We start from the raw sequence: 24,877 nt of genomic DNA on the forward strand, positions 1-24,877 counted from the left end.
TCATAGCGTAAAGATACATTTTTGGGTTATTTATTCAATTTATATGTTACTTACGGCAAATGTTACGATAACGCTTGTTATAAGAATCAGAATAAATGTCTTATTTTACTTTTATGAAATAAGTTAATAAGGATATTTTACTTTTTTGTGCTTCGTAAATAACGTACAACGTACGTTAACGTAGGCGTAAGATGTCATATGACACGACATAAATATAAAAAATATGTGCATAGTACAGCAGGTTCGCTGCATAATCTAATGAAAAAAAGTTAATCAAGATGCTAATTAGTAATTAGTAATCACAAATAATCATCGAAAGAATCTGAAGTTAACACGTTCCGTGCCACGTGTACCACGGACGGTACGTGCTTACTTGTTCATTTAACGCGCTAAAAACATAGTTTATAACAAATTCAGAAGTGAAGAATTAATTTTCACCAGAAGAATGGGTCATAATAAGTTTGTTTTATTGTACAATTAACACGTTGGCTGCCGCGCGAATTTTACGTGACTTGCCCAAGGTGCCAACATGAATTTTTCATTATGCGATGCATATTATGTTGAAATATTATTTACAGCAGATAAGTTTAGTTGTATAAACTTGTTTTATGCATTTTTCATGGCGCATTGTAATAAATTACAATTATTATAATATTATATTATTTAAAAATTTATGCGTATCGATGTTTACCCTAATTATGTATTTTAACTATTCGTCGCGTCGCCGGTCACCGGTGGCCCCCACGGCGCTGTAGCCAAGTCGAGTGCCGGTCACCGGTGACCCCCACGGCAGCTAACGTGTTAATTAATATAATTACGCATAATAGATCAAGTTTTAGAAAAATATCAAATGGTCAGCGTGAAAAGTCGGGTGAAAACAGCTCGGCGCGGAACGCGTTAATAAGTCAATGCTCTTGTATCTTGTACTTGTTGCGTCTGTTTCATTTTGTCTCGATTGTTCTACGTCTTCTGACTCTCGTCGCGCGTCTCGCTCGCCCGGGGTCGCGTAATTGTGCCCATAATTATGAAAGTGGTCTAAGTCATATATTTCTTGTTTCGAGATATTTAATGAATCGCATTTGAATAAATTAAAAAATATTTTTACATTATGCGACATTTTAATTTATAATTTTATTAGTCCTGATTAATGGAAATTTATTATAGATATGAAATTTTGTGTGAATTTCATAGAAAAATGTTGTTTTTAAAGCTTGAATTGACTTAGACCATTTTCAAAATTAACTGAATGTCCTATAATTGACTTAAAGTAATAAAAAATTGTGATTTTTATATTTGAGCCGTTTATTTTGAAAGTGGTGAAAGTCCAATGTCATCGAAAGAAATTGTAAGTGGCGTTGCGTGGGGTATTTAGACAATACAAGCTCAGATTCGGCATTTTGAATTTCTTTAAAAAAAAGAACTTATACCACTTTCAAAATAAACGGTCCATTTGAAACAACAACTTTAACGAAATAATTCATAAACATTTATTAATCACTTTTAAAAAGTAATCCATTTTTATCATATAATTTTTATTATATAATTTCTTTAAATTGTTGACTTAGACCACTTTCATAATTAACACTAAATGAATTCCGTATAACGTTGTAATTACAACTACTATCTAAAGGTTCATTTTTGACGATATCGTAAAAATTACATTGAATAAATTTAGTTTAAAATCATGTCGTATGAAATAAGTGATAAATTCATTTTTTTTTAAATTTTGACTTAGACCACTTTCATAATTACGGGCACAAATAATGCACACACGCGCGCGCGCAAAGTGTAGGCACGCGCGTCTGATGTGCTCCTAGCCGAAAATGGCGACCACGGGGGCGCGAGACATGATGGGAGTCAGGAGGCATTGATTTTTTTCAGTCGGCCGAATTCGAGTCCCTCGTTTCGTGGAAATTCAGTGTTGCGGCTAATTTGGGGCTCATAGGAAGGGATCATTTCTGCCAATAAATAATAATAATGATAAGGGATTATCATTATTATCAAGGGATATTAGCGGACTCCTTCCGTGCAACGAACAATAGTAAACGGAATGTTTCTACTATTGTAAATGTTTATAAACATTATCTTGAACGGAGACACCTGCGGTAGAAGAATAGCCGACAGCTAAATTCTTTACAAAGATGGACAAACTTTCGAATCGAATTTCTTGAAAACGGAGTCCTTGATAAAGAAATGTTGCACCAAAGTTGTTTCTTATTTTTTCACGTAGAATCACCCTCTGCTCGGGGTTGTACTACGAGTTCCGGGCCCACCCTGTATTTAGGTCAAACACGGCTATTTATACTGCAGAAAGTATCGTAAAAAGTTCAACTCTATTTCCTGCATGCCGAAAACGAAACGGGAACCGACAGAAAAGTGATATTTACCCGATAACCAGCTTGGAAAACGTTTTCGCATCGCGTTAATGGGCTTAGCACGGAACACGTGCCCCGGCTGAAGTAAATGTGGGCCACAAACCTTACGCGACCGTTTACATCGTAATTAACAGCATCCATAAAGTGGAGCGTTACTTGCTCTCAACTTGAAGACCACGATTGTTTTTCGTGATCCGCTGCGCTGAAAGTGATCGTTTCATTATAAGCGTGCTACTTATTTCATTGCCATAAACATTTCTTCTACGACGTTTACGTTGCGAATGCCAGTCTGTTCGGGGATTAATGAAATACCTGATGCTTACTCTACCGGCGCAGGAACTAGCATCCATTGACCCAATTTTCCACGATATAATCGTTCGAAGATTCGGTTCGTCAAGTTTTTCTGCGATGATTTACTATTTAAAAATCGTAGCAACCACGGCAATTGCGGGTTAATCAAGCAAACCCGCGATGATAGGATCGCCGCTCGCGAAACTATTATCGGAAACGATCAATTTCTTCTTTGTTTGCAATGCAGCAGTTACAATTATCAGCTTGAATTTTCTGGCATACGTTCCTCTGCATTTTCTGTCAATTAAGTTGATATTTATGTCCGCGGCACGACTATTACTCCGTCGTCGTTCAACAGTCTAACGCATCAAAGTTTACAGCAATCGAAGTAACCACGGCCGCGAGTCCTCATTAGCAACAATCATTAGAAACATCCAATTCCTTACTTATTCGTTACGACATAGCCCCCATAACATTCTCCTAATTTGATATAGATTTATTTCTTCTTTACCAACGGTTCTCCCTTTCGTCGCGCTCCTCGCGCACGCAATCCTCGAAACTTAAACGGAATCCGCAGGATCAGAATTCTGTACACGCGAGGATTAATAATCGAATACGTTTTGTTCGAGCTCCGGTGGAAATGGAAGCAACTCGATGCGCTCCACTTAATTATCCGATACACCGGAGGCGAAAATTATTTTGCCCATCCCAGCTTTTCCCTGAATGGCTGAAAACAGCAGATTTGTATGTTTCTTATTCGTTTGGAAATTTCGGGATGGGTACGATGATGATCTAACACGTTGATTACATAGTCAATTATCGTAATAATTCGATCAAGTCGAAAGGATTTATTTAATTAAACAAAGACTAAGGTGACTTTCAATTCTCTTGTATTCCGCAGATGGAAGACAAAATGTACTTAATCCATCCGCGTATTTTATTTTTAGGCTTGATTAAATAATACCGTCGCCTAATTGTGGGTAGTGTGACAATTGACAATTGACGTCACCCGGAACTTGAAAATATGTTTATAAACTTTTATACTTTTTAAACGAACTCCTCTTTTGTCCATATTATAAACATTATAGGGTAAGATCCTGTACTAAGAAGTTAGATGCAACGCAAGTATAATACAATAAAAATTTTGCTATGGATCAAAAGTGACCGATCAAAATGGATCAAAAGCGCCGTGTCGCTTGTTTAAGTCGGCTATTCGAGGGTTAATGGGACGTATCAGTATATGTAGATTTGGAAACATCAATTTATTGAGAAGTTCAAAGAGCTACTCCGATATGTTCGATTCAATTATTCCAATGTTTTCGATTCAGCTGTTCCATTGTTTTCAATTCAACATTGTTTTCGATCAAATAAAACATGGGTTTTCGCTAGCCGTTTTATATCAAAATACATTTTGTTCATGTTTTATTCTAAGCTAAGAAGACTAAAACTTTTAGACTAAACAGATTATTTCTTGTTTTCTTTTTTAAACTTTATGTAAATTGTATCGTAATTATTGTGGATGTTATTATTTGAAATTGTATCATCTAGCATGATATTTAGAACATTGACAACTTTTCTCTGACGATATTTTGTTCGCATTTTATAAAAGGATGCGTTGCGTTTAATTATGAAGAGCAAAATAAATATATTTAAAATAAAAATAAAAATGAACTAAATTTATATTTATATTTTGTTCTTCATAATTAAACGCATCATATCCTTTTATAAAATGAGAACAAAATATCGTCAGAGCAAAGTTGTCAATTTTCTAAATATATATACATACACGCTGGTAGTAAAAATGTCAACACATCGAGAAATAATAATTAACATATTTTTAATACTATCCTGTTAAAATATTTTGAATATCCTGTTAAAAAAGTTGTTACAATGTTTCAACATCGGGTACGCTATGCGTCTGCATTTTTTAGGTTTTCGGATATTAATTAACGATGTCGTGTATTTTATGACGAGAATCACTAAACGTTCTTATCATTTTCACAAAATGCTCTAAAATAGTTGCTTCAATGCGTCACAAATCTAATGTTGACTTCTTAGCTGCGGCGATTTTCCTCGATGTGATTTTTTTAAACGTTGACGTCAACTCTTGACGTCATTTTTTTAACGATACGATAATATAGAGGTTTATTTGTTTATTCCTTGTTCGAAAACTCATACGTAACGTACACATATGTCACTAAAATCGTTTTTTCGTTATTCTTTCAACCTTTTCAATATTCGAGTATATAAGAATAAAATTAATTGTATATGTAAACGTATAAGAATGGAGCTCTTTTTATATATAAATGTATAAGAACAGAACCGTTTTTATATATGAACGTATTAGAATAGAACTGTGTGTTTTTATACGCGAGCGTATAACAATTATTGTATCGTTTTTACACGCGAACGCATAAGAATAGACGTTTTATACATACATGTGAACACATCAGAATAGAACTACCTTTACATACGACTATATAAGAACAGAGAACCGTCTCTATTTTAATTTCTATGGAATCGTAACCGTGGCCACATGTATACAATGAAAACAACGAAACACCGATTTTGGTCGTGGCTCAGCCCGCGGGGCATAGCTCGCCGTAACTAATTGGAACAAGATAGATTTAAGAAAGATCTATCTTTTGGTCGAAAACCACCGCTCCCTGGATCGGATCGACGCGAAGTGACCGCGTGGCTGCCGGTGCCGGTGCCGGTGGAATCGTGCGCCACGATGGGAACCGTGCAACACCGAGGAGGGAGTCGGGCACCGATATGGGAGGAGTTCTCCATCGAGTTCTCTCTCCGTTCAGAGACTGCATGGAGCAGAGGTGGTCTCTGCTCACCTGAGGATTTCAGGTGGCAGTCGCCCTGCTGAGTTGTTCAGCGACGGGTACCTCTCGCAAGGAACAGAGACGGTTGTGAATCCAGAGAATCCCGCGAGTTCTCAGTCGAGTTCTCGTTCTCCACTCTATCACTATACTTAACAGCACGCTCTAACGTATATCACGTCAAACAGATAGAAAGATAAACACGGAGAGAGAAAAAGAGAGAGAGAGAAAGAGAGAGAGAGAGAGTGTGTGTGTGTGAGAGAGAGAGAAAGAGAGGGCTGGAGATAGGCTGCGCGATGCAAGATTTTTACGGTTGCTTTAACACGGGCAGTACACACGATCGGTCGACCGAGGTACACGCGTTTTTCACGGTTAGTTGAAACCCGTTATCGACCATTTTCATTTGTCACTTAATCAACGTTCTATCCCGCTCGACGTTGTCGTTTCCATTGATTTCTCTATTACGACCCATTGTCCAGCAGCGGAGACGTCCTCGGCGGACCAGGTTCGACAAAGAGTTGGCTACCGTTCGTTATTACTGGCTCCCGAGAAGCCGATGATGGGTAGTAGTTGGTGGATGGCGGTGAGATCAGAGATCAGAGACACCTATTTCGCGAGGACACGATACATCCTAGTTGCCGGTCGGATGTCGGAGGCCCGTCGAACCGTTCAGTCGACGAACTTGTTCTAACGGCGAGTGATTCGATTACGATCTTGCCTTTTTTCTCAACGATTTCTCTTCGGACACCCTTGTGCTTTCTTCGTTCTGATCGAGCCTCTAAATCTGCGCGAAGCTAACGTACCTCTCAGTGCTGAGACTGCGTTCGTATACGTTTAGTGACAGCAGTGAGTATCGAGAGATTGTGGACGCTGGCTGTACGCGAGAAATATTGGCCTGATATTTATTTGTATTATAAATTCAATTATATCCATTTCATATTGAACAGTTGAGAAATGTCGGTAGGTTTCTCCGGTGTCGAAGCGTCAGTGAATAAGCAGTGAATGTTACGAGATTAGTGGAAGTAACGCGTATTTTTTTGTTTATTTATTTTAATTCTTTCGTCGTATTATACTTGCGAAGGGTTTGGTTTTGATTTTATTCGAAGTATAGACCGTTTATTTGGCAACGGACCGGTGTAATTCTGGGGATAATTGAAACGCACCAGCCACGGCGTGTGATTATCGGTTGCCGAGTAAAGTGTGAAGGATGGTGGCAACGATCGAGAGATCGATCGGAATCGGGCAGTCACGATTCGGCAAAAGTAAAATTGGTAAAGAGAAGCCGGATGGGCGGATCACGGGACTGGTTTGGATCGGGACGATGGAAAGTGAACGTCACGGGGAAGAGTGATGCATCGCGTGATCAAGAATGCTGATAAATGTTCGATGATCGGTGTCGGATCACGGCATTAAAATTACGGGGCAGAGTTTGTGTGAAGATGCTTGAACGGTTCAGCCGTAGTGGCCTGTAAAACGAACTGCATAATGAACTATATTACGCGATAAATTGACAAATCTATATCGCCGCGTTCGTGTAATTCATTATGTAATTACCGGTTTCGTATAAAACTTGTCGGTCTGTGTATAAACGTGTCAAACAGCAAATTCGAATACAATTTCCGAGAAGATCCGAGCAGACGAAAAATAAACGCGCAAACGATTCGAGAATAGATTGTATTTGGCTAGATCGACGCGGTTGTGAGTTGACATAAACGAAACGCCTTGGACGCGAGACATGATGTGAGATATATAATTATGCGCGACGGAGAAAGAGGTTAATGAAAAGAAATTTTCGTTACGGTAAACGCATCTATCAATCGGCGTCCAAGTGTGAGTTAATTATTTGTCGAGTTTTATTTTTTATTGGTGGTAATAAATCGTACGATAAGGTTGGAACAGTTAATTATATATCGGAACGGAGGATGTGCGAGTTCCGATCGACAATCGGTCGTGATTTTCTATGGACTTCATGTGTCTTCGGTGAAATGTGTTTCCTGCGCGTTTTCTGCATACGAAAGGTAATCATTTCGTGTATATGTCTGGTCAATGATTTATTGATATTATTAAAGAAAGAGTCTTGTTGGAAACTTTATTTGCGTTTAAAGTTCAAGGTGCTCGTTTCAGTTTTTACTCCTTCCACTGTAAAAAGTTTCTGTTTATTCCAGTCTTCTACATGGAGCGATATGTTCTATTGTTTACGAAAAAAATTGTTTTACCTATAATTGAAATTATTTTCTTCGTTTTCGATATATACGTACGTAATCTGCCATGCGCCATACGTAAATTGCCACCGTGTATCCGGCAATCGACATTTAACTCTTTTAATGAGGAACCGGAAACAGGATTCGCTATCAATTATTATGTTCCATTAATGAATTATTCATCGCGTTACTTACAGTTCTTTTTCTTATGCAAAAGGATCGCGTGAAACGAGGTCGCTAAAGATATAAAGTGTTTTACTATCTTACGTTCGTAATTGGGTAGTCAATAGCGTTCAGAAAGAATTCGATGCTCTTACGATAAGTATGGCGATTTTTATGGAATTATTGGAACAGCTTCCGATTGGTCTCGCCTTTTTTTTGTGGAACGAAAAACTGTCGGTTAGTTCGGACCGGAAGAACAGTTAAAAGAGATAAACGTTTTAATTAAGATACTAAAACTCATTATGTCAGACGTGATATGGCGAACATCGGAGTCGTTTTAATGGCGATCCAATTAAATTGAAGTACGAACGTTGCTCTGATAAAAGATGTTTTTTTTTATTCAGATCTAATCGAGCTGTTATAGATCGCTCAGATGATCGATATTGTATGCTGTCGATATTTTGAGATTCCTAATTATTATATATTCTCATAATATAGATCATAAATTCATATAGATATAGATATAGAAATATTATAGATTCCTGTAATATAGATTATAAATTCATATAGATTCATATAGATATAGATTTAGAAATATTATGGATTTCCATAATATATATTATTTAAAATAACCCTGATATAATATCATTGTACGTGCAGACAATTAAAACATAGTATAATATTAATAATACAAATATTTCATTGCCAATAGCATATTATAAAATGTATGTAATACTATAAAATTTTATATTATATTTATATATTTTAAACATTTACGATGTAGTTTCATGATAGTTGTAACACTTTGTAACACTTTCGCTGCTAACATTCTTTTCTCCTTCCGTTTCTTCATTGATAATACTAAAATAATGACTCCATAAGGATTTTTCTTGCACGAGATCGTCGAACAAACGCTAATTTTACGATATCTTATCGGTATTCATTGACACGCTGCAATGATGACAAGAACCTTGAAATAATGACAGCATCATTGATCGTTAGAGGATAGTCACAAGCTTAATGATTTCATCACGTTCAATTTAGTCGATCACGATAATCTTAGATCTTCATCTAACTAACACCGAAACAAAACTTAATACTCTATTTGGAGCCTATTCAAATGAAATTGTACTTAACCCTGACCTTATCTACCATAACCCAGACCTAGCCCAGATACAGCTTAATCCTTATGTGCTGTTCGTGTAACTGTTGCTTTGCTTCTCTCTGCAGGTGATTAGATCAAAGGTGCAATTAAATTTAATTAGCACGTTGTAAATGCCAGGTTGATTTACAAATTTGCTCGGCGATGCCTAAACGATTGTTCGCGACGGATTTATATAGTACTTCTCAACAGAAATGTTGTTCATTGTTTCGGGCGAGCTTGCTTCGGTGCCCATAAGAAATTTAGATTCACGGTGAAACGAATTCGAACGCTGCACGAAAATGAAAATCGGTATTGGCGAACGAATGGTCATGACCATGACCCAATTTAAGATCCATACCGATCCGCCTCACCCGAGTTAAGTGCAGCCTGACCAGGCTTAACCATCTTTTCAGTTCGCTTTAGTTGCATCAGTGCCGGTACCGTAAACGGCACCGATGATAATTAAGGTCGTGTCGTGAGAATCGAGAAGAATGGGCGATCGATCGCGGAACAGTTAGTGTGCGTCTACATGCATCTAGACACAAACGGAATCTCATTTTCCCTCGCATGTTTATTCACGAATCGCATTACCATTTTCATTATCTCCGATAAATTTGTCTAAAGTTCTCGATCACCGGAGCAAGAAAATCAATTCACGATCATTCGAACGACCATTCGCTTGCGACTACTTATTTAGTGCAATGCGCGTTCGTTTCCTTTATACATCTTTGTTACGCTTCTTACATCTACGACGAAGTCCAATGTTCTCGATTACTGGGAAAAGGGAATCACTTCACCAGTCGAATAACCATCGATTTGTATCTACTTACTGTATATATACATATATAAATTCGTAAAAAAATATATATATATATTTTAAATAATAAAATATAATATTTATAATATATATTTTATTATTTTTATTATTTTAATATTAATAATATATATTTTAAATAATAAAATATAATATTTATATAATATATGTTTTATTATTTTTATTATTTTAATATTAATAATATATATTTTAAATAATAAAAAATATATATATATATATTTTAAATAATAAAAAATATATATATATTTTAAATAATAAAATATACATATATATATTTGCTGTATTTGCTAATTGTAATTGCTAGCGTAAAAATTGAGTAATAGAAAGTAGAAGAAAGTAGAGAATACTTGTGAAACTAGAACTACAACAAAATGGCGAATTAAACATTTTTTTCACGTACGATTATTACAGTTATAACAATGCGTTTGTATTATTTATTGGTATTTTCGTAAAGTAATGCAAAACTTTCAGTGTCACTGAACTTGATGTTAAATGAAGAAGACAGTATATTTTATCGCTACAATGAAATATAAGCTCGTAACGTGAAATCATCTTCAAATAATTCGCCTCTCACTGCACGTCTACACAACGTTATATCTGTTGCGACACCATCACGCTTGTTACTTGCGACTCCTTTCTACACCAAATGGGAGAATACGTTCTTTCTAACGAAATAGGCTGTACCACAAAAATGATAAAACTATAATCTAGAACACTTTCTCATCGATTGGAAATACTTTCATAATAGATTATTCGACAAGGTGTTTTTCTTTAGTAGAACATTTCACCGTTTTATTTTATTTTAAGGGATCTAGATACATTCAGTTTGGCGAAATTTATGTGTGATACAGTTCTTGGAAAAATATTTCACACTTGTATTGTTTTATTGGTCATCATGAAACAACTGTCCAAGGTGAGGATTTGAGATTTTTAGCATATAATAATAATTATTATAAAATGCATAGTATTCTCCTACGCCTTGGAAATAGTATTCAAGCTTGTCTAATGGAGATTAGTGTAAAATATGATATCTTTAGTAACAATTGTTTATTACGTTTTAAAAGCTCTTTTTTCAGAGCCATTTTTTAGTCATTTTACAACGTGTACGATGATCGACGAAAAGAAGTACGTGTAAAATGTTTTTTCAACAACTACACTCTCACATAAGTCTCAAATTTTACTTCAAAAAAAGAATATACTTCCGTGTTTATTTTTCGTGTGTATGTATATATTGCAGTATAAATGCTTCCGAATCTTTTCACAATGTTTACAATTAATCTTTCGTTTTGTTATTCATCTATGACAAAAATCAATAGAAGAAATACAAACCAGTGACTCTGCTAGAGGAATTTAATAATTTTTTTTCGTCTATATTATTTATAACTTATTAAAATTATTCGACGGAGAAGCATATATCTGTATATTTCTTGTTTCTTGCAATCGATGCATATCATTTTTAATTTCTATTTAGATTTATAGTCTTTTTATAAAGTGTTAGAATTGTGTGTAGGTACAGTAATTGCTATTAAGCAGACGCGACATTAAATAAATAAATTAATAGTAATAACTTATCGATGCATTAATATTAAATTTAATCACAGTTACGCGCATATACAGTAAATTCTCCCTAATTGACGCTCAAATTGCGCACAAAAATGGACAATTTGGAAAGAGGAGATACGATTATTCGGTAATATTAATTTATACAATTATATATTAACAATCGGTAACTATAAAGCCGCAAGGCTCGAATAATCGAATTTCCACGTCCCAAATTGTCCATTTTTGTACGCAATCCGAGCGCGAATTAGGGATAAATTACTACTGTATATCGCTTTAAAAATGGTCTCAAGTCTACCGTTAGCAACTTTGATAATAGATTAGAAGCCGAGTCGGTTTGATCAACCGCTCTGCAAACGACGAGAAAAGTACAAGGAGTTCGTCCATATGGCTATCTTGTTTCGCCGCGTTCCCGAGTTCCAGCCAGTTTTGTAACGTCGCAGCATTCTGCCATTAGAGGAAACGTCCCGAATGGGCCACCTTTGGCCTGAACTCGGCTCTGCAATCGGCAAGCGGCTTTTGCGAATGGGTTTATCATAGACGGCAATAAATCTCATAATTGGGGATTTAGAAATGTGCGAATGTTCGGGCATTTAATGATAAAAACAGACAGTTGACAGAAACACATCCGCGAAAGCATCCTGCCGTGTCTAATGGCGAACGTCAAAGTCGTTAAATTGTCGGCAAGGGTACCAATAATTTTCCTGAATCGTTGAATGAAATTATCGGAGGCAATTAACATGATTATGGCTCATTGGACGACGGTATCTCTTTGCTTCGTTAAACAGCGCAATCCAAGGTTTCTAAACTGTTGGGCCGCCGGGGCACAAATGTAACGAGACAAAAATTCGGGAAACCAGTTCGACGCTGTTTTGCCATTTCGGTGTCGACGTTATTCCCGGTGCTGTTAGATTCGCCACACTTTTTTGCTCCGTACTATTCACGATATACCTGGCAGCGTTATGAAGCCATTATATTCTAATGATTGGAATAATTAGAGGAGCCTGCGTCGGCTACGGCTCTATAACGCGAAAGATTGTTGCAATTCTATGGATCGAGCGAGCGTAAATGTGTATTAGTTCCGCTCTGCAGATGGTACCATCGAAGCCATCATTTTAAGCCTGGCTATAATTACACTGAACGTTCAGGTATCCGGAACGTACCGTTTAGATTGGAACCAATCACGAGAACTTTGAATGTTTGGAAGCGTTTCGCAGGAATCGATTGCAAGAAACTCTGGTAGATCGACGATGATCTTATAGTACGAGCGATCAGTTTCCACTCATTATTTCTATACTTAGTATACGCGCGATCGATGCACGATTGTCTAAATAAAAACGAGACGGGAAACAATTTCACGCCTTTATTTTATGATCCCGGAAACGAGGTTTTCTAAATCGTAATGGAATAATATAAACTCGACGTAAAACACTCGGGTGTTCCGTGTTTAGACCGTACGTGGTACAAAACGAGGATCATGCTGTTTAATTTGTGATATTTATGAAAAATTAAACCTGCCATGCTCTTTTTTTATGATATTAATATAATGTAAGTACATGATTTGAACGGCATATATATAATATAATATGAATGTTATTATATTCATATATTATATTATTCATATACTACATTACATCATATGTATATTGCATTATCACATATTATATTCATATATATATAAAGTCATGAAAATAATACAAAGAATGGTTTCATCTATTACACTTTTTCGTTTTAGTTAGCACTGAAAGGATTAAACAATTCGAGAAAAGTCTGCATTTCAGATATCATCGTCTCGTGAATATTCCAACGTATAAGATCATAAAATACTTCGGGAAAATCAAAGTTATAGATGTACAGGATGTTAAAAATAAAACACATTCAATGTTTGTATGGTATATATAGGACGTACTTTACTGAGAAGAAAAGCCTTAGTAAACATAGGTCATGAAAGGTCAACCGTTTCTGAAATGTAAGCATTTCTGTTTGCTCTAGCATTATGATTGACTTTGCTTGCTTCCATCCAACATGCTTGCCAAATAATTCGTCACAGATGTGAAATTTTCGAGAGAGTTTGTAACTCTGTAAGAAGAAAGTACCAAGCGTGTATAGAAATGGAATGAGGACACACGGAAAATCTTCTGTGAATATCGAAAAATCAGTAGTAAGTCCATCACGAGGCTAGCAAACAAACATGTTTATATCTCAGAAACGGTTGAACTTTCGACCTGTGTTTACTAAGGCTTTTTTACTCAGTGGAATGATGTATTTATATATATTCTTTATATTATATATAAATTTACATATATATATATATATAATATATATAATATATATAATATATATAATATATATAATATATATTATTTATAAATTTACTATAGTAAATACTATATGTATTTACAGAGTATTAGTATATTACAATCTTTCGCGTTATATATATATATATATATTATTATTAGTATATGTAATATACTAATACTCTGTAAATACATATAGTATTTACTATAGTAAATTTATAAATATTGTTATATTATATAAAATTTAAATTTATAAATATTTACAGAGTAAGTGTTTACAGAGAGTAAAAGCAGCCCTTGACAAAATTTGAATGTATTCTTTTTTGTGAAACAATCTCAAGAACAGCAAACGATACTAACAAATGAGTTGAAAAAGATTGCATTGTTTTATCGCGTTTACAAAACTGTGAACAAAATTTGTTTCAATTATCGGATTTTACGGGTTCACAAACTTCGCTTGTAAGTCCTCATTATGCGGTAATGTATGTGACCATGAAAACGAACCGTCGAACAATCAGCCGTGCAATTGTGTTCGCACTACGGCGACTCGATTTAGGATAAAAACCAGGAAACCTCGCCGCGCGCACGTGGCTCATTTTACGTTTACATTCCGCTCGACTATACGGTGCGGTCGTTTGTAATTGAAAAAAAAACGGAGCACGAGGCGGTACCGGGACCATTAGTAAACGCGAACGAATAACTTTGCTCAGCCACGCGTATGACGTAGCACGTGCGCGCACGCGTCTCGTCTCGGTCCGGGCGTTATCGTATTAAGGTATCAATTACTTGGCCACAAAGCAATTTCACAGTACAATGGCACCGGCCGCGATCCTCGCTCGGCTCGAGCGAACCGATTGGCTGTCGGCTTAAAACTGTAATAAAATCGCTCGCCGATTTACCGGCGTTGCTCGCGTATATTTCGTGCAGTTCAAAGGACCATTCCTTCTTATACTACTGTAGGACACCTCGATTATTCCAAGCGGAGGGACACGAGTGTTCAGATAATAGAACAGTGAAATACTTGTATGGAAAAACCTTTTAGAATTAGACCTACTTAAGAATTTAACCGTATTTCATTCGTGCCAGTGTTTTACCTTAACACATATTCGTCCGCATAAGAAAAATTCGTCATTTCGCAAACAATCACCAACAGCCAAATGACGAAAATTCGTCATTTGAATATTACAGGAAACAATTGATTCTTGTTCTTTTAATTCTAAATAAATTAAATGCAACATTCCCCTTCATACTGGAACATGTTTCGAACAGTACCATTCGCTGAAGAAATATTAATTATTTATAAAATTAAAGATTCGAAAATAATTTACTTCATCTAATAAAAAAGGGAATAATAACTTTGTGTTTTCAATAATTCATTTCAACTTTTTTGTGGATTTAATTTTTTTTTAACTTCAGAAAGTAAAAAATGAAATTAAAAATTTATATATAAAGACAAATTTGTTTTATATCATTTTCCAAAATTTCACTGAAAAGTATATGATTTTTAACAATGTTACGTTGTTTTTATATAGACCATATCATTTCTACAGATAATGTCAAAAAATGTCGGAATTTTGTGAATGACGGTGCACAAAATTACTGGACGAATATGTGTTAAGGCGAGAGTCTCAAGTACAGTAAATCTTCCGTAATTGACGCTCAGATTGTACAACAAAATGGACAATTTGGAAAGAGGAGATACGATTACTCATGCCTTGCGACCCGTTTTCATAGTTGTTGACAATCAGTAATTATAAAAACGAGCCGCAAGGCTAGAATAATCGTATGTTCTCTTCCGAAATCATTCATTTTTGTGTACAATCTTCAGCAACTTTTTAATAACTTAAAACATTGACGAAACTTCTCGACACATACTCATACATATTCTGTGGCATTCTAAGATAAATTCTTTTTTCCGTCACATTTTACTGACATTTACTGAAATAATATATCTTGTATGCATGTTGACCACAAAATTGCTCCAATTTATAAAATTAAGCGAAAAATCAACGTCGCAAGTTCTAATTAAATTTGATGCATCTTTGGTTGGTGGGCAATTTTCACCAAAATAATTCATCGTTACCAATAGACAATAGATGTTCCTAAATTTAACACGATTCATACTTTATAATCCTTTTGCTTCTCCATATAACTAATAATTCTGTCTTACACACTTCTGCTCATCCAGTCATATTACATCACGAGATTAATTTAAAAACAGTTTAATTTAAAATAATTTAATCTAAATAATATTAATTTAATTTAAATACTTTAAAAATAACCTGATAAATACCTTCGCAAGTATCGATCAATGCTCGATCACGTTCGTCGCGCAAAATCAACTAAAACATATTTTTCGTCGCGTTGAAACAATGCTTCGACTTTCTTTCCGTAAAACACGTGATCGTAATTGTCGCTGATAGCGAGCAAAAATTAAACGGGGAAACTGTCAGCCAGAAAGTTCCACTCGCGAGGAACAATGTTCGTCTTATGTAGATAGTTACGAAAAGATGGGTGGGGAGGGTGTTTCAGGAAGGTATCGCACGGAAGATTAATCATATACAGTGCAAAGAAGGTAGCGGCAACGTTCGGAGAATCTGCTGGACAGTGTGGTCGTTTCTGTGTCGAGCTTTTCACGAGTTTCCATTTCCCAATCTTCTTAGCTGTGTCTTTCTCTTGTAGCGCTGTGTTCTGTACCAATGTCGATGGTTGCTCGGATAGTTAGCTCGAGTTCCGGGCAACGCGTCGAGGGACTTCGATAGACCGACGTCGAATGATAATTGCCGACGCGGTGAAGTGATAAACGAGAAGGAATCGTCGATCGAGGAATTGTAGCACGAGTATACCGGGTGTTATGGGGAAATGTTGGAACTGTCGGTGATTGTTCCGAATCTCGTGGCCGATCAGTGAACAGTGACTTCGATCGAGTTGGAGCATGATGGGTGAAGTGATTCGGGTTTCCGGGAGGGCACCGGATGTTGGGGAGTTCCTGAAGGAGGCGATGCTGTCCCAGAGGTTCGCCGACGTTGCACTTTGCTGTCCCGATGGTCAAAGGTTCCTTGCGCACCGCCTCGTTTTGTCGGCTGCCAGTCCTTATCTACAGGTCTGTACCTTTTTCTATTTATTTGATCGTTTGCAAACCTATTATATTGTGTCTCGATATATCTGCCGTCTTTACGGCGTGTCGGCTGAATTAGCACAAAGATTGATACTCTTGCACATTTCGAGGTTACTCATCCACGCTTGGAACGGTATTCCTCAATAATCACTGGACTACGGATCTTCGCGTATCTATGGCATGCGCAGATTTTTAACATGTAAGAAAGTGTAGAAATGTACACGTTCTAATAGCATTTGCATAAAGATCCGCAGCCTAGTAATCACTTCGTTTTACAAATTTATACGAACTAGTTATCTGTAATAATTAGACTGCGGATTTTTATGCAGAATAAGAATTGTCCACATCAATGTTACAAAACAAGAGTTAGAGTATGTATGTATGACTTTGATAAATACAGTGGTCTATTTTAAAACTGAACTAAATGACTGGAATTTTTTATAGACGATAGAGGGACTAGCCTACTAGACGATGGCCGAAATGCTTTTTTTAAATTTTGCTATTACTTGGAGTGACAAAAAAATAATATAATAATACAGTATAATAATAATATAATATATAATAATTTTTTATCTAGATTTATAACGAAAATTTAAAAATCGTCTTTCGCAGATCTCGATAACTTATATGCATGTTGAAAATTTTATCGAAATCGATTCACGTTGTTACAAATTACAACAACAAAAAAAAAATTAAAGATCGCAAAAAAATCGCAATTTTACCACGGTTAGAGTTTTTAAAATTCTTCAACGTCTGTAGCTCGACTCTGGGTTAACAGAACCTTACAGGATCGTAAGGTTGCTAAGAGTAAACATTAGTATGTAACTGTTTATTTTAGTTTGTTTAGACGTAAAATAAATAAAAATCACAAGAAAAATACATAACAATGTGTAGTTGGAATTTTATAGGAAATATTTTTCCCAATGGACTATAAAGGTAACACAAATTATGGTTAGCCTTATTATGCAATGTCTTTTATTTATTGGTTTATTATAACAAAATGTTAAGTAAAATAATATAAAATTATGAAATATAATTACTATACAAAATGATGTGCTAAAATTACGATATTCTGCGAAGCAATTTCTTTTGATTGTGAAGCAAAGATGAACATTGCACATATTATGCGTCCTATTTTCTATGCGGCGTTTAGCACAATTTGCACATCTTTTTATTTTTTCCGCTTTTTGCATGCTGTGTGCTGGCAAATTGCGTTTTGTACCAGAAATAACTGATAATTAAATAAGACAATCACCAATTTTAAAATGGGGAAAAATTTTCAGCACGCATATATTACCGAGATCTAAAAGAGACATTTTTTTAAATTTTCGTTATAAGCTCAGATAAAAAAGTTAAAAAACGAGGGTTTTTTTCTTTTCATTCCAGTTTTGAAAAAGTTATTGTGTTTTAAAATGTGTACGAACACTTTTGTGGCCCACTGTAGCTTCAAAATTGTTTTCAAAAAAAGTTTTAAAATTCTTTTAGCATCTTCATTACTGTATCTCACTTACCAAATTTTGCTGTAAATGCATCGAATCTGCAGACTAATAATAATGCACGGTGCTTTAAATTTTGCTGTCATACGACTGTCAGTTGGTGCAACGGTTTCTCGACAACCTTCGCTATTTAGTTTCGCATTGAAAAATTTGAACAATGAAATATTAAGAAAATCATTTCATTGGAGAATGTAACATTTGTTGTAGCTTGGATGTTCGAAGGAAAACTAGTTACATAGATTGTTCCGAATACACGATAACGGACAGCAAAAAGATTTCCTTATTTGCAGAAAAATATCGCCGCCGTATAGCACTCGAATCGCATTTGCAACGTTTGTTAAACCATGACAATTAAAAGTGATATTGAGACAGCTACTTTCACGTGAAACACCGTGCATAACATGAATCATAAAATACCCAGCAACCGGCCTCATGATCTCTCGTTCGAGGATTAACGTGGAAAATGATTTTAATTCGTGAAAGTGGACTCGAAGAGGTTCGTTCACTTCCGGAACGGTCTGAAACGGCTCGTGAGATAGAAGACCGGCCGAGGTCGTGGAAACCTTGAGGATCGCTAATACCTATTATTGAAGAGCCATTTGTTACGATGATCGTTTGCGTAGCCTGTTGAACGTGTCCTTATCTAACTAGGCAATCGGCCTACCATTTTCAGCAACATGCACGTCGTTCCAGCCAGATACCATAAAGAGATAATTAAGCCTGAACAAGTAAATGCCATAACAATCTGAAAAGAATCGGATCCGTGATTGTTGCTTTATCGACTACGGTCGAATTCCTCGAAATCGCCGGCACTCATAAGAAACGTTTAATTAAACGCCTAGATGTGTTCCTCGATCGGGGTAAAAGCGCGATTTTTTTGCCGATCGGCATTTAAATAATGTGTCGGCGCTAACGAGCGACCTCGTGCCCAGACGGTCACGTGAGCCAGAAAGTCAGGAAACAGAATACCCGCTCCTAACAGTGCTCGTTAACTATACACTGGCGCGTATTAGCTCAGCCCACCTTTCGTGGACGCGAAAAAAGAGTCGCCTTCTTATGTACGCGGCGCGTGTGTGTGCCCTGCAATCATTAGCCGTGTATAAAGCACCGGTTCTTCAAATGAAAGAACAGCGCGCGCAGATTCTTTTAAACATCGTTCAATCTTCAATCAATCAGAAATAGATTTATGTGGACATCGTTGCGGCGCGCGGTTACGGTTTTGTTTGAGGCAGCGTGGTTGATGTCTGGCGTGGACCGACCACGCTATTATGTTAATAGGAAAGGTTTTACGCGTAAAAAGACGCGCGGAGAATCAGTTCCTCGTCAGGCTTCGTTTCCGCGAAAATGGGAATCGCAGCCTAATGGGTCTGATCATTGCCGGTTGCTTCTACTTCGAAGAGGCACGATTTATGTGTGAACAGTACTGTGGTTGGCCAGATGGTATGAAATCAAAGGAATCGAGCGTTTATCCTCGCTACTGTCCAAGTACTTTTGAATATTTAAGATTTATCGTTAGAGCTATTTAAATATTTCTGAATGCGTGAGGTTTATCGTTAGAACTATATAAATATTTTTGAATATTTAAGATTTATCGTTAGAGCTATTTAAATATTTCTGAATGCGTGAGGTTTATCATTAGAACTATATAAATATTTTTGAATATTTAAGATTTATCGTTAGAGCTATTTAAATATTTCTGAATGTGTAAGGTTTATCGTTGGAACTATATAAATATTTTTGAATATTTAAGATTTATCGTTAGAGCTATTTAAATATTTCTGAATGCGTGAGGTTTATCGTTAGAACTATATAAATATTTTTGAATATTTCAGATTTATTCTTACAACTATTAAAATATTTTTTAATATTTAAGATTTATCATTGCAATTATACATGTACAAATATTTTGTTCAATTCTAATAATTGAAATAATACAGTTAGCATTAGGATGCGGTTGTTTGCACAGTAATGATATTAACAAATATTTTCAACGGGAAACATGATAAAATTAAACTTATTCAGATTTCGTATAGTTCTTATTATAAAATTTTGTGTGAACACATTTTTGCCATTTCGATAATTGTACAAGAAAGAATCGAAAATGAAACTGTTTGATCCATTCGATAGTTTTATTGTACGCGTTAAATTGCAAATTTTTCACATTATATTCACTGCTTGAAATATATAAATAATAATCTTTATCGTTCGAAGTATTAAAAACTGTTAGAACGTATCACCGTGCTACTATATTTTTTTATAATTTTTACGTAACGTAATCATATTATTAATATTCTTTAAAAATATCGTTCTATATACCGTATTCATTCTAACACTAACACTAATTTTCATTTCTATTAACCGTTCAAATAAGTCTTTCAACAATATTCATAAAATATTTCCCAGGTATAGTACATCCGGAGGTAAATAAAAAAGATATATATAATTAAAAATAAAAAATAAAAAATTAAAAGAAACTTCCGTTCTCGAAACGGACAATGAATCCAATAAAGTATGGCCGTAATAAGCTACAATTTTCTACAAAAAATAGTGAAGTTCACCGCAACAATATTTCATTCGAAACTTTCGATTTAGCAGAAAGAATAAATCTGTGCACATAACACTATAGTAATCGTCGTGCCGAGGGCGATGTTTAAGTAGAACCGTCTCACGATGGTCAGACACGATAGCCAAGTAGTAATCAAGCGCAGACACTCGGAGAACGAAGCGAATTTTCAATCTCGTTACATGCAAACTTCTTTGCTGATTCTTTCCACTGGTATTATAGTTTTCTGGACACCCTGTGTGCAATAATGAGGCGCAAGTACGGTAGAATGAAAAGCCGACTTCCGGTTGTCAAAGAAATTAAAGCTGCGCTCCATATAGGTCCGGTGGTCAGCTTAGACGAGCGTCTACAAACATACCTAATGGATCGAGCCGGGTAGAACCCGAGCCAGCTTCTGTTCAAACATGGACAACTGGTCGCGGCTATTAATCAGTCGGGGTTACCGATCGGATCGCGTCCAGCGTCGCGCTTAAGTAGATGGAAGCAGTGAAAGTGAAGTCGATGGATCAATCTTGGAAAGCTTCCTCTTACGAAAGATTCCTGTTTGTTAAACGGCTGTCGCGGCTGCGTCGTTTTGCGCGGCATTATCTGATTCGACGATTAGGGAGCACTTTAGTCGACGATGCTGGAGGGCTTGGACATTTTACCTTTCTCCGAGGAGTGTTTAATCTTTCGACAATGTTTTCTCCTCCCCCCCCCCCCTTCGTTGTATTGGACGACAAGCGTGACAATAGCGAAAGTTTTAACGTACAAGAGAAATCATTGATTCCTGGATCGTATTAAGTTAAGCGAAACGTGGTATTAATTTATTTATGTGCATCGAATACGACTGAAGCTGGAACTATTTACACGGTGCTCTAATGTTCTTTAGAAATCGAGATTGTTTTCGACTTTCTCCTATGTAATATTTTATCATTCTATTTTTGAATTACGAAAATTCCATTGTCCAAAACACAATACAGTAAATTCTCCCTAATTGACGTTCAGCTTGTATACAAAAATGGAAAATTTGGGAAGAGGAGATACGATTATTCGAGCCTTGTGGCTCGTTTTTATAGTTACCGATCGTCAACAACTATAAAAACCGTATCTTCTCTCCCAAAATTTTCCATTTTTGTGTATAACCCGAGCGTCAATTAGGGAGAATTTATCGTATTATCAAAAGCGGCGATTTTTTGGATGAAGTATCTTGCGAGAGACTAGAACACGCATACAAATAGCAACACACCAAAATCGAACTTTGCTACTATAGCAACATAGCATTGCTGAACACAATCCGAGAAGTAACAACAAACGGGAAATCATCGCGTCATCGACATTAACGCGTAAAAAAATTCCCTTTGAGTCAGCCCGATGAAATTATGAAAACAATGCAGCTGAGCTAAAGACGCTGAGAAAAGAATCTAAGGAACAGTGAGCACGCGGTCGCACAATCAATAAACAAGAGGAAATGGTCGTCGATTTAGAAGTTAATCCGACGATTTGAAAATAATCTCTTCCCAAATTGTCTATTTTCGTGCGCAATTTGAGGGAGAAATTACAGTAAACCATCTCGGTCATTCTGCTTGGCTAATTGTGATGGTTCTCGTTTTAATTAACCCTTCGTTCTGTAATATCGTTGCGAGTTTGTTAATATATTTTGAGCAGCAGTTATGAAATTTGGATGCTGTTATTTCTCTTAACATATATTAAGACCTGTGATGTAACACGGATTTCACATAACCAATAAAAAAAAACTATATTATCTTCGCCCTTTAGAGCATTATTAACGATGAAAACGTTTCAATCGCTTAAACCGTAGAGGAAATGGTTAATGAAACGAGTTTCTGCACTTCAATGTTGCCGCTCGAAATCGGTCATTTTTGCACTGACCTAATCAGCGAAATAACAAGAAATTGAAGATTACGAATACACGTGATACAAGCAGAATATGAGAAGGAAATGAAGTAAAACGGAGGGTACGGAAATATAAAGAACATCTGTATGTCAGGAAGATTCGGAACGGAAGTGAGATCAGAGCTAATAGTAAACTGGAATGAAGAAATCAATTACGAGAGAGGATTAGAGAACGAATCGTAGTGCTCGAAAAAGGACGTTATCATTTTATCGAGGTGCTAAAAGTGTAGCCGCTGAATTGAAGCATGACCGCACACGCGTCTTCACGATTCGAAACGAACCGTATAATAATCCGCACCGTTTAAGATTATAAGTTGCATCAGGTTCTATCGTTCGATAGGATCGTCGATGCAACGCATGTGTGCGATGATCTTCCGACAGGTTCAGGTAGGATGGAGGGAACGCAGTGAGAGTTCTTGATGCCGTGAAACAGGAAAATACGCCCGGAGCGTGTTATCGGCGTGGAATGCGTTAATTACGCGTTAGGCGACTCCCGTGCGAATGTAACGCCTTCTACAATCTGTCATTGTAAAGCCATTACACCAGTTGCGAGTATACAACAGCTTAGGCGGCTTACTAATTAAACGTTAAGCACGCGCTAATTGGGGCTGTAAAGCTGATATAAAGGAGGATCCAAACAATCAATTGTCAAATCTGGACGACATACATATAATTTGTTATACATGTAAGACAATTTCTCCACGATAACTGATTTCAACGATCGTCGAGTTCTGAAATTAGGATGACACCAAACATCCGTCGCGTTTCATTTGTTCTAATTGTTCGCTTTACGCATCATGTTCTTTCAGTAGAATTTCTACATCGTGTGCAATGTAAGCAGCCAAGACAGCGTGGACACATTAACCTTTTAGGTACGGCTGAATTCTGCGCGAGGCTATTTCTCTGGACGGCAGAGTCTGATGTGTACTGTACAGAGTCTGATACTGTATATACAGGGTGTCCCAAAAATGTCTCGCAATCCGAAAGTGGGGGGTTCCTCAGGCCATTTGAAGCAACTTTTTCCTTTACAAAAATTTTCTCCGAGGCACCGTTAACGAGTTATTAACGAAAAACAGTGACCAATGAGAGACGAGCTCAGCTGGCGCGAGGCGATCGAGCCAATGAGCGGAACTGGGCTTTGTGCGCTGGTTGGCTGGTCCGCCTCGCGTCAGCCGTACTCGATTCTTATTGGTCACCGTTTTTCGTTACTAACTCGTTAACGGTGCCTCGGAGAAAATTTTTGTAAAGGAAGAAGTTGCTTCAAATGATTCGAGGAACCCGCCATTTCCGGATTGCGAGACATTTTTGGGACACCCTGTAGACTGTTGTAAATCGATGTGAAGACAAAAGAAGTGTGAAACAATGGATATGAAGACGATTATTTGATTCAAACGATGAGCGAGTGAGCTATTAGAGCAAGCCACTATAGTGGCGCGTCGTCCAGAGAGATGACATCCGCGAAAGCCACTATAGCGGCGCGTCGTGCCTAAAAGGTTATGGGATAACATTGCACTTTGCTGCTCTGTAATACTCAGTTCGAACATTGTTCTTTAAATCATTTGTACATACATTTTATTCTAATTGATACTCTTTTCTGCTGTCTATTAATAGGCTCTTTATTGACCGAGCTTACAAAAGAAGCTCGACATTTTTTCTCACAATTTTCCTCTGAAAAACAATCTTACAAGTAATTACATCACACAAACCTAAATAATTCCGCCTATATAAAATAAAACCTAAATAAAATCACTGTCGCTTTTGAACAAAGTTTTCAGACATTTTTAACCGCTGATCTCCCCCCAACTTCAATATAACTATTGGAAAACTGCAGATGCGTAACCTGTTCAGTACCTAAGAAATCATCCAGTTAACAATTTAGAATGTTCACTGTCACTGCTGTTTCAGTGTGTGTTCGAACGGATTATTATGATACCGTGACGTTATATTCCAACGTGCATGAAATCAATTTTACTATTTTCGTGTAAGGTGCGAGTAACGAACGTTATATGGCTAGGGTGAATGTCTGGAGAAACGCCATTGGCGGATAGACGCCACCTTTGTTACATCTTCTGAACGAGGAGAGAGAATCGCTTCGATCATATTTTATT

At 36.5% G+C, this 24,877-nt stretch overlaps 1 protein-coding gene across 1 annotated transcript in view; it reads left to right on the plus strand.

Annotated features, from left to right (window-relative positions):
* The first annotated feature begins 5,541 nt into the window (after positions 1 to 5,541).
* Positions 5,542 to 24,877, plus strand: part of LOC117225141 (uncharacterized) — a 65,930-nt gene continuing 46,594 nt past the window's right edge. The window contains exons 1-2 of the mRNA XM_033478460.2: positions 5,542 to 5,868; positions 16,379 to 16,799. Coding sequence (XP_033334351.2) covers positions 16,632 to 16,799 — 168 coding nt within the window. The 5' untranslated portion in view covers positions 5,542 to 5,868; positions 16,379 to 16,631. The remainder of the gene's footprint in view (positions 5,869 to 16,378; positions 16,800 to 24,877) is intronic.

Source organism: Megalopta genalis, chromosome 8, assembly GCF_051020955.1.
Source record: "Megalopta genalis isolate 19385.01 chromosome 8, iyMegGena1_principal, whole genome shotgun sequence".
In the NCBI taxonomy this organism is placed as follows: domain Eukaryota; kingdom Metazoa; phylum Arthropoda; class Insecta; order Hymenoptera; family Halictidae; genus Megalopta; species Megalopta genalis.